Raw genomic sequence first — 11,593 nt, 5'->3', positions numbered from 1 at the left:
CACTCGGGGCTCCAGTGGGCACTGGGGGCCTCTGAGGGAACTGAGATGCGATGGGGGACTCCACCTGTGGGCGCGTGTTCCCCCCCTCCCCCCCCACCCTCCCCCCTGGCTCCGATGGGTGCCCAACATTCACAGGGAGGTGGGCATAAGTGGGGGTCATGTGTGAGGCTGTACAGGGCACCCAGAGCTCCCCATGCCCCCAGAACCCCAAAGGGCTTCCTCACCATCCTTCCACTACCATGACTGGCTCCCCATTCCACATCCAAGTGCTCCCAGCACCCACAGACACTTCCCCATTCCCTCCCCACAGTGCTCCCAGTTCCCACAGGGGCTCCCTAGTTCCCCTCCCAGTGCCTCTCCATTGCTCCCAGTAGATCCAGATGTTTCCTATTCTGTCTCCCCCTACCCCTGTTCTCCTGGTGGCTCTGCAATCCCCCTCTCAGCACTCTGAGCAAACCCATGGCTTCTCATCGCTCCTCCCAGTGCCAGAGGAACACAGGACTTGTTTCCCTGGATTGGCACCAAAATGCAGCGTTTCGGTTCAACTGGCAGAAATGGTGTTTCTTTGTTCAGCTCTGTCGGGCTTTAGGAATGGGATTCTCCAATTCTGGGCTGTCCCTAAAACCCAGGGGCTTCTGCTCCTCCCCCTGCCAGTGGAGGCACAAAAGGCAAGGGTCCCAAAGAGCTGAGAGAAGAACATTTTCCTGCAAACAGCAGATAGAACAAAAGCAACAGCAACAGCAACAAGGTTCAGTATACAAAGGAACACAAAAAAACTATTTCCAGAGAAAGCCCCTTAAAAGGAAAACACCCCAAACACTTCCCCCAGCACGTTTCCTCCACCAGAGAAACCTGGTATGGCCATGGATCTTCGTTACTCTTGATGGCCAAAGCGATCTTTAGGAGGCTATGGATTTTCTTCTCCTCTGTCCAAAACCCCACCTCTGCTGTGTTCCCCACACAATGACTTCACAAAGGCCCTGTGTGGTAGTTCCAGAGCCTTCCACTTTTTAGGGCACTCAGAATGAGTCTGTGGCACAGGGTGGGGCTGAATTTCCAGTCAGTTCCAGGAGCTCTTGATGCCATTCCAGATCAAGGCAAACTGTACCGTGCCCTCTGCTACCAAAGGCATGGTATCCTGCTTTCAAGGTGTCTGCCAAGGAAGACTGGAACCACACTTGGAATGGAAACTATGACCACTTTCCCTTTCAAAATATTATAACTTTTAAATTACAGGGCTTCCAGGCAAAGATATGGGAACAGGAATAACAGTTCTTTACTAGAATACATATAACAAGGCAAACAAACAACACCGGCAGCAAAAACAAGCAGAAGCACAAACCCAGTCCCAGCCCTCTCTGGGCTGCGGGCGCTTCCCCTGCGGTGCAGTTCCGGGCACAGCCGGCAGGGGCGCTGGTGGCTCCCGGCCGGGCAGGGCGGGTGCGATGATTCCCCCGCGGCTGCAGGGGGCGCTGTGGCAACATCTCGGCTGTCTCTCTCTCCATGGTTAATGGAGACTCAGCCGGCGGGAGAGAGAGAGAAGCTTCCTTCCCTCACTGATGGGGCTGGGAGGCAGCCTGGAACGGTGCCGCTCCAGATGGCAAAATGGACTGCAGATGGAACCCTTGGAGTGGCAGCTGGAACGGTGGGGGGAGGCACACACCAGCGTTTCAAAGGAAGTTTATCAAAAACTCTGAAGCTGTAGCAGGAGCTGCAGGGCTCGGGTGGGACATGGGGTGTCAGGTTAGTGTAGCAAAAAGCCTGAAGCAGTGGCAGAAATCAGTGGAGCTGGGCAGCCACAGCCGGGCTCCCGCAAACAGGCAGGAGATGCGCCCTCTGGGAAGGTCGAGGTGCTCTGGGTGCCGGGTTCTCCCCGGAGGCACCTGAGTATATGGGGAGGGTCCTTTCCAGTGAGATCGGGAGTTGAAAAGGTCCCAGTTCAAGGGCTGCCCTTATGAACAAAGCCTCACTCATGGTAGAAGAAACAGTGAAGGTTGGAAGTTGACAGTGGCAGCCAATTGTCGCCAGAGCAACAGCAGCACTGTCGCACCTCCGGTGCCAGGAACAAGAGAGAGAGAGGAACCCAGCCAAGCCCAGCCCCTCACGCTCCAGCCAAAATCTCATGGTATGTCTGCCCTTCCCAAGAGAAGTTGTTCTTGCACCCTGAGGAGCCCCACAGCAGAAGGGTCCTGGGAGAGCCCAGGGCAGAGATTTTGAGCTGTGGAATTGCCTCTGTCTCTTTGGCAGCTCTGCCAAAGGCCAGTGATGCCCTTTGGGCTCCCTAAAATCCCCTGTCCTGAGAGAATCGGTGCCAAGGATTGCTGGGGCAGACTGATATCATGGAAGGGAAATGTGTGCCAACACAGAGTGGGATTTGACACCAGAGAGCAGGGTGGGACATGACAACACAGGTTTCAATATCACAGAGCGGCCTGTGTCATCACCAAGCAGATTGTGACATCAGACACAGAGTGAATTGTGACGCCACAGGGCAGCAGTGTATGACATCACAGTGCAGCTGTGGTGACATCATATGGCGGTTTTGTGAAATCATAGACTGTGACATCACAGGGGGTGGTGTGACATCATAAATGGTCTGTTACATCAAGGAACGGGCTGTGACGTCACAGGAAATCTTTGAGGTTACTCGATTGGTCACTCTGCCCTGCTCCCCTCTCAAAGCTTCCCCCCAGAGAAGTCCCCGCATGCTGCTCCTGCAGAGCAGTGTCCCCTGTCCCCCTGGGTCCCCTCCTGCCCCCAGCACCGTCAGTGATGATCCACAAGATCAATCCCCACAGCCTGGCACAGGGACAAGGGTCTGAGGCCATGGATGCGGTGGGACAGGGGAACAGGGAGCCCCCAGCAGCATTCCAGCCTCAGCCCCCGTGGGGAGCCTGGGCCAGAGCTCCTTCCCCCAGATCTACAAAGGCACCAGACGGGACCAGGATGAGGGGCGTGCTCGAGGTCATGGACAGCAGCCACCACAAGGGCCTTCAGGGGAGGGGCTTTCACAGCCATCCCCCCCACCCAGCTGTCCTGTATCCATGTCCACTGACTCTCAGGCATCCATATCCCACATCTCCCACATCTCCATGTCCCACAGCCCCCACACACCCATGTCCCATGGATCCCATGCATCGACACCCCACACCTCCCAACGTATCCACCTCCCTCAGCTCCCACATGTTCCTGGTGGTCCTCCCGGCTGGCACCAGCCCAGCCCAGTGTGTGGAGCCACACTGGGGGTCCACCTCCCTCTTCCCCCCACCCAGAAGAACAAGAAAATCACCCATGGGAATGTCTCTGCTGAGAAGATGCTGCTGGCAGTGCTGAGATCGGCCAATGCCTGCCTGAACTTGCAGAAGGAAGGACCCCTTCCTTCCTTCCTTCCTTCCTTCCTTCCTTCCTTCCGTCCTTCCGTCCTTCCGTCCTTCCGTCCTTCCGTCCTTCCGTCCTTCCCTGGACCCTTCAACTGCACTGGGCAGCGGGGACGGGCTGAGACGGCCCAAACATGGGAAGGGCGAATCCAAGAGATGGCAGAGATGAAAGTGCAGAAGCCAAGAGGCGACCGAGGCTGTGAGAGGAACAATCCCGCAGGCAGCGAGCACAGGGAGGAAGGAGGAGCACGAGGGGCTGCAGATGCCAGAGAGAGGATTTCAGGGATCCCAAAAGGCATTGCTGGGCTTTGGCAGAGCTGCTGTGGAGACAGAGGCAATTGCACAGCTCAGTCCCTGGTCTGGCTTTCCACAGCCCCCCAAGACCCTGATGCGGGTGAGAAGCCCCCCAGGATTTACAGTGGGGGGTTACAGGAGGTAGGTGTCAGCTGGGGAGGGCACAGACACCCCCACGACCCCCCAGATCCATCCCAATCCCCCATCCCTTGGAGGGTCTCAGAGCTGGGAACCAGGGGACAGACAAGACCCGTCAGCTGAAACACTCGTGACACTCCCGGACGTCTCCCCTGTGTCCACAGCACCCAGTGACCATCCTGCCCCCTCTGCCCCAGCACTGTGGTGGAAAACTGCAGCTTTTTCCCTTTGGAAAAATGGCTGATTTGGCTCCAGATTGCAGCCGTGGGGCTGAGATTCTCCCAAGCTGTAGTGGCTGAAGCTGTTGGGGGCTCCCCTACTCTCTCCGGATCCTCACTATATCCCCCATGGGGTTTCTGTCCTGGGGGACTGGGACACTTTGGGTTTCTTGCCACTTGGGAGAACTCCTGCTCCAGACTTCTCCATACTCACTTGTGCCCTGCAGGATCTGAGCTGGCAAGAGCAGCTTGGGAATGGAGCCCCAGGCAGGAAGGAGCTCCCCAACTCCTCCTCCTTGAAGCCCGCGGCCATCCAAGTGTGGGGCCCAGCCATGGCCCAGCCCCAGTGCACAGGGATGGGCACTGCCCAGCCCTGCTCTGCCCAGCCCCAGGTGGCAGCCACGACCTGAGGGTCCCCCCGCCCCCTTGGCTTTGATTCGGGCAGCTTTAGAGCTGCTGCAAAGGTGAGAATTCTGTGGCAGGAAAAGGCCTGGCTGTGGTTTGCTGAGCCCTGCAAGAAGCTCAAAAGCCAGTGGGAGCCCAAGCAGTGGCTCTGCAAGGGCCTTTGATGGTTGTCAGAGCAGGGCTGGCCGGAAACCCCCCTGCAGGGGCAGCTGTGTGGACAGCAGTCCGGAAATGAAGCAAATGATCATTTTGTCCCTGACAAAAGCGAGGGGCTGAGAGAGCCCCAGAAGTTCTGCAAGTCCCACACCCTTCTGCTCAACAACCTGACCGGACCCCTCTCTCTTGAACAAAACGTGCAGCCCTTTGGAACCTTCCAGAAGGAATATTTGGGTTCAGGATGTGGACACCAGAAGAGAAGGAAAAGTGGAAATATTGAGCAGGGGCTCCACGCACGGATCTGGGGAACAGGGGTGTCCCAGCAGGAGCAGGGAGTGCCCTGGCAGGGGAATTCAGGGCAGGCTGGAGGGCATTTACCAGGAAAGCAGACCCTGAGGGACACACGGCCATTTCAACGGATTCCTGTGCGCTGTTCCAAGGATGCACAGAGTTTCTCCCCTTTTGTCAGGAGAAGCCATGGGAAGTAAACCAAGTTTCAGGGTGGGAAGGAAGAAAAACTGGAAGAGTTCCGAAACATGGGCAAACCAAAGCCTTCCCTATGGGCTGGGTTGCTTCCCAGCAGGCAGGGAACAATCCCATGGACCTGTTGGACACTCAGGGAGATTCCACACTCTGTGTTATCCACAAGTGAACGCTGCTGTGGGATGCACCAATGGGCTCCTAAAGAGAACCAAAACGTCTCATTTCTCTTTGATTTGTTTATGTTTTTTTTGTGAGGCATTTGTTGGCAGGGCAATGATTAAAAGGATTCTATCAACCAGACCATTTTCTACATTGTCAGTTTGATTTTTGGTGAGGTTTTTTTTTTTTTTTAATGGGGAAAAAAAAAAAAAAGTGTTTTGGGAAAATATTTTTGCCTTTATTTCACGGTTGTATAATTTTGTCTCAGCCAAATGGTCCTGAAGGAATTCAACCAAATTTAGGCTGGCATTTACCTTCATCAGGGCAAGGTTGTATCAACTGCCCCCTTTAAGTTTGGGCAGCCCAAAGGTCACAGAGCCCCACTGGGGACAGGGAGAATGCTCAGGGCCCCCTCCAGGATGTGCCACCTCTGGGACAGGAATCCCCAAGGATGTGGCACCCCCAGAACGAGGACCCCTCGGGCCAAAACCCTGGGACAAGACCCACACACGACCACAGCAGAGGAGCCCTTTTCCCTCAGGGCAGGACCCCTCTGGATGTGGTCCCCCAAAACAGAACCCATGTCCTCGCCTCAGCCTCTTCCTTCTTCTGCAGGAAAGAGAAAGTGAAAATCTTTCATCTCCCACAGCCCCCAACTACTGCCTGCACCCCCCACTCCCCTTTGCCCCTTCCTGGGATCCCCCCACCGTTACCTGCTCAGGTGTTCCCTGGGATGGCTGAGTCAGGAAATGGGGGGGATGGGAAAAGCCCAGGGGTGTGTGGGGCACAGACCCAGAGCCTCCACCCTGGGGTGCCCCCCTGGCCATGAGCACACTGTGGGGGCTGTGCTGGGCTCTGAGTCACCCCAAAATCTGAGGCGCCCAGGGAAGGAGCTGTGACCCCCGCGCCCACCCAGCCACTCACTGCCCATCCCTGGGACCCCCATTCCCTTGGAAACCTGACCATGGGACCCCCATTGCCTTGGTCTCTCCTCCCTGGGACCCCCATCCCAGGACTCCCATTGCCCAGGAACACCATGGCCATGATCCCATCCCATGGGCTGCTTCTTCTTCCAAAACCACTCTTCCCCAGGGTCCCCTACTGTTTCCCCCTGGACCCCCAACTGTGGGACCTACATCCCATTACCCAAAATCCCTGGGCATCATGTTCACAAGGACCTCTATCCCTGAATGCCCCCAGACGTGGGGACCCCAATTTTCCTGGACCCCCATCCTCCTGGACACCCATCCTTGGTTCCCCACAACCCGTGAGCCCCCCCAGTTCTGGGAACACCATCCCCCACTGAGCCCCCAGACTATCCCGTAATATCCCCAGCCTGTCCCCTACTGTGTCTCCACCTTTCACCTGCCCTGCCCCCACCAAGGGCCACCTACACATGGGGACGAGGTGTGACCTTTCTTCCTTCCTCTTCATCCGAAGAGCCGCCACCCAGGGGACCGGTGGCCACAGCAGCGAGTGACAGCCAGTCCACATGGCTGGGGACACGGGGATGGCCGGGAAGGTGGCGCTGCTCCTGTGGGGTGAGTGCCCCGGGCACGGGCCTGACACCCCGGGGATGGGCCCTGGTGAGGCAGAGACCGGTGGGGAGGGGGCACAGGGGGGCTGCGGGGTGCCCTGAGGTCCCCAATGAAAGCAGTGCCTCTCAATGGGCATGGACCCCAGTGTGACCAGAGCCCTGGGGTGGCTATGGGGACGGGAGCAGGGGAACAGGAGCAGGGGAACTGGGATGTGGGGACAGGAAGAAGGGGATAGAGATATGGAGACAAGGATGTGGCAAAAGGAACCTTGGGGCTGGGGCAGCAGTGGGGACATGGGAACAGGGATACAGGGACAGGGACTAGGGCCATGTCCCATGCAGATGGGCTATGGGGACAGGTGCCATTGGAATGGGATCATGGGCACAGGGACATGGGGATGTGGCAGTGGGGACACGTGCAGTAAGGCTGTGTGGAAGTGACCTGTGCAAACATGGGGTGTCCACAGTGTCCCCATGTCCTGCCTTAACCCAGGGTGACCGAGGTGTCCCTTTCCTAAAGACCTCTGTGCTACACCAGTGTTCCCCTTGGGGAAAGTTTGGGGATGGACAGCACACCTCACCCCCAGGTGCTTCTGTCCCTGCAGGGCCACCCCACCCAGCCCCTGTCCCTTCTCCCTTCCAGCCCAGATCTTCAGTTTCTCAGGTGAGTCCTCGGGGGATGCCATGTCCCCACCCCAGTGTCCCCAGCCCCACACTGGCCCTGGCAGGCTGGTGTCCCCTGTCACCTGCAGGTGCCCAGACCACCCAGCTCCTGGTGGAGCCCCCGTGGATACCAGCGGTGCTGTGGGACCGGGTGACACTGACCTGCCAGGGCTCGGGGACCACCGGTGCCACCACCTGGTACAAGGACGGGCAACGCTGGGGGCAGGACAGACGCGACCGCTTCATTGTCACCGAGGGTGGCACCTACAGGTGTCAGAGACGTGGCAGTGGGCTCAGCCCACCCGTGAGAGTCTTAAATGGTGAGGAGGGGATCTTAAATGCTCACGGTGCCCCCTGATAGGTCTGGGTGGGCTTCACTCCACTGGTGGCCTCACCCCTCTTGTGACAAGAGGCTGTCTCCTGCACTCAGGGACATCCCAGCGCATCCCAGTGGGATGGGACTCTCTGTGGCGACACCTGTGCCACGGGGTTTCTCGTTGCATCCCTGGGATCCTTCCACACAATGGAGACTTCGCCCAGATGTGCCCAGTGCCATGGGCACCCACACTGGACATGTCTCGAGCCCCTCATTGTAATGAGACCCTCGTGTCCCACAGACCAGCTGGTGCTGCAGGTGCCTGCACTGACGCTGCTGGAGGGGGACTCGGTGACACTGCGCTGCCGGGCCATGCAGAACAAGACGGTCAGCAGGGTGCGATTTTACCAGGACGAGAAGGATCTGGAGGTGCCCCACATGGGAACCGAACTGTCCTTGTCCCCCCTGGAGCTGCACCACAGCGGCCGCTACCACTGCGAGGGCTCGGTGAACTTTGGGCTGTCACTGTCAGAACCAGTGACAGTGACAGTGCACGGTGAGCAACGCCATGACTGGATCTCCAATATACTGACACCCCCAAAGCCCCTTCCCAGTGGACTCAGAGTCACAGTACTCACCTCCCCTCTCCTTCCCAGAGCTCTTCACGGTGCCGGTGCTGGAGGGTCCCCCCGAGCCCATCGAGGGGTCCCCCCTCAATCTCAGCTGCCTCAGCACCCCCAGCCCCCTGCGGCCCCGAGCCACCCTCCTGCACCTCTTCTACCGAGACGGGCAGTTGGTGGGGGACCCGCAGGTGTTCCCACATCTCCTGGTTCCCGCCGTGGGGGTCTCCCACTCGGGGAATTACAGCTGCCAGGTGCAGTCCGAGGGGGGGACTGTGCGGAAGAGCAGCGCCTGGCTCCGCGTCACGGTGTGCAGTGAGTACAGGGATGGGCACGGGGAGCCCCCACAGCCCTCCCAGGTCTCCCCTCCTTGCTCAACCCTCTGTGTGTTGCCCTGCTTTCCCTGGTCTCTCCCTGGTTCCTCCTGGCACCTTCCCTGGTGCCTGCATCTCTCATCACATCTGCTCACCCCTTCCCTAGGTGCACCTCTCCCTCTCTGAGGTCCCTCTATTATCCACAGGTCCCACCATCCCTGTCTGGATCCCCAAAACCTTCCCCGTGGTTCCCTTCAACTCTCCATATGTCCCTGCAGTGGATCTCCCACCCTTCCCTGGGGTCCCTTCCAACCCCTTCAAGCCTCCTCCATCTCTGGGCCCCGTTCTTCCTCCCTGGGATCCCCCCACCCCTCTCTAACCCTTTCTCTCCCTGAGTCCCTCACTGCTCCCTGGTGTCCCCCACTCCTCATCCCATGTCCCCAGTCCCTCCTGTGTTCCCCTTGCAGGGGTCCCGCTCTCAGGGGTGTCCCTGTGGGTGCAGCCCCCTGGGGGACAGGTGACACTGGGGGACCACCTGGTGCTGAGCTCTGTGGTGACCATAGGGACAGGTGCCCTGTCCTTCACCTTGGACTGGGGGTCTTGGCCACACTGCTGGGAACGGGCACCCACCTTGAGATGTGGCATGTAGGGGAGAAGGACAGCGGCCACAGCAGTGCTGGGCCAGTGATGGGGACAGTGTGGCCAAGAGCCCCACACTGAACATCACTGTCCTGGGCAAGCAGGACCCTTGGTCTGAGGGTGATCCAACCCACAGCATCCCCAGTTCCACACATTCCCATTCCTCCTCAAGCCCCCCACACCATCCCCAACCCACCCCAGGTCACAGCCCCCAACACTGGGTGTCACAGACCAGGGGAACTGGGACCGTCTGGCTCCAGGTATCCCCACTGCCAGGACATCCAGGCCACGGATCCCTAATGCCAGCTGTCACATGCCCCCCTCCCCATCAGGTCACATTCACCTTACTGAGCGTGACCCTCCCAGGGGAGTGAGACCCTTGGGATTGGGGTGATGCCCCTGTTGATATGCCTCATCAGGCCCATCACATCCTACCCATGCCATTCCCTGTCCCCCACGAGGTGACAGCCATCACCACCCTGGGACACAGCAGCCCTCATCCCATCCTCATCCCTCACCCCTCACCCATCACATGCCCCCATCCCACAGCACATGATGATCCCACCACCATGGGGTCACTGTCCTGGGTGAAGGAGACCCTCTGTCTCCAGGTGCCACCCCATAGACTCCCTCATTTCCCCATGCCAGGTGCCAGCCCCTCCTCCTAACCTCAGCCCTGTCTGTGTCCCCGCAGTGCCCGTGGCCAATGCCACCATCACCCCCGGTCCCCTGTCACACCAGGTGCACGCAGGTGACCCCGTGACCCTGCGCTGCCCAGTGCAGGTGGGATCAGCCCCTGTCGACTTCACCTGGCTGCACAATGGCCGGGAGGTGGCCCAGGGTCCCATCCTGGAGCTTGGGGACGTGGATGTGGGACATTCGGGCACCTACCAGTGCGTGGCCACCAACCAGCTGGCACAGGACGGGTACTGTGTGTTCCGGGCACTCAGCCCCGAGCTGGCCCTGAAGGTGACACCAAAGGGACACTGGAACAGAGGTGAGGTAACACAGGGTGATTGGGATTGTAGGACCCCTGGACTGACAGGTGACCCTGACGTGTCCCTTCTGTCCCCAGCAGTGGCCGCAGGGGTTGGCGTGTCTCTCCTGTTCCTGTTCCTGCTCGTGGGTGTAGCTGTGGGCTGGCACCGGTGGAACAACAGGGGTGGGTGACAGTGGGGGCAACAGGGGACCTGGGGAGGTGGGAGGCCACCTGGAATGTGGAGGTGATATCAGCACCCACAGCCCCTGACTTGGGGAGTGCTGAGCACTCAGAACCTTTGCTCACGTTCCTCAAGTATTTGGGGTGGTGTTGGAGGGTCTTGCAGGGATGTTGGGAGTTCTCTCAGTAATCCTGGGGGAATCTGGGGGGTCTCCCTCCCTGCCAAGATTGGCTTCTGGGCACTCATGGGGTCCAGAGCACTAGGGTTGTTCAGGGGATCAGGGGGGGCATCAGGGATGCTCAGGGGTCCTGGGAGAATCTGAGGGTCCAGTGAGGTTTCAGGATTCCTGAGGGGGCCTTGGGGACCCCACAGTTATCCCTTCTCTCTTTCCTTTGCAGATGCCAGGAAGCACCAGGAAAGGTGAGTGGGGGGCTCAAACCACACTGTCCCCTTTCACCCCAACCCCCAAGACCTCCCATTCCTTCCCACACATCCCCTTTATCCCCGCAGGGCCCCCCCAGATCCCCTGGCCCCCCCAGAGGTGGGGGAGGTGCTGTACACCCACGTCGTGAGCACCAAGCAGATGGGGGGTGAGTACAGGGTGGGACACGCACACAGGGACACGTCACCCACGAGTGTCACCCCCACCCAGATCCTACAGCCAGTGTCTCTCGCAGTGTCCCCCCGTGCCACCACACTCCAGGTGACCTACGCGGACTTGCGGGGACCCCATGGGCGACAGCGGGAACTCAGTGACATCTACGGGAATGTGCTGTGACACTCGGGGCTCCAGTGGGCACTGGGGGCCTCTGAGGGAACTGAGATGCGATGGGGGACTCCACCTGTGGGCGCGTGTTCCCCCCCTCGCCCCCCACCCTCCCCCCTGGCTCTTGTGGGTGCCCAACATTCACAGGGAGGTGGGCATAAGTGGGGGTCATGTGTGAGGCTGTACAGGGCACCCAGAGCTCCCCATGCCCCCAGAACCCCAAAGGGCTTCCTCACCATCCTTCCACTACCATGACTGGCTCCCCATTCCACATCCAAGTGCTCCCAGCACCCACAGACACTTCCCCATTCCCTCCCCACAGTGCTCCCAGTTCCCACAGGGGCTCCC

At 59.2% G+C, this 11,593-nt stretch overlaps 1 protein-coding gene across 1 annotated transcript; it reads left to right on the top strand.

Annotated features, from left to right (window-relative positions):
- The first annotated feature begins 6,722 nt into the window (after nucleotides 1–6,722).
- LOC136304088 (Fc receptor-like protein 4) lies at nucleotides 6,723–11,257 on the top strand. Its single transcript, XM_066207751.1, is given in 10 exon segments — nucleotides 6,723–6,771; nucleotides 7,411–7,457; nucleotides 7,459–7,750; nucleotides 8,048–8,302; nucleotides 8,403–8,681; nucleotides 10,014–10,316; nucleotides 10,395–10,481; nucleotides 10,878–10,899; nucleotides 10,990–11,069; nucleotides 11,157–11,257. Coding segments are annotated over 10 exon segments (1,515 nt in total).
- Nucleotides 11,258–11,593: the final 336 nt, after the last annotated feature.

This window comes from Chamaea fasciata, unplaced genomic scaffold (genome assembly GCF_029207755.1).
Source record: "Chamaea fasciata isolate MVZ Bird 193981 ecotype frontalis unplaced genomic scaffold, bChaFas1.0.hap1 SCAF_47, whole genome shotgun sequence".
NCBI classification, from domain to species: domain Eukaryota; kingdom Metazoa; phylum Chordata; class Aves; order Passeriformes; family Sylviidae; genus Chamaea; species Chamaea fasciata.
This window is presented reverse-complemented; position numbering and strand designations above follow the sequence as displayed.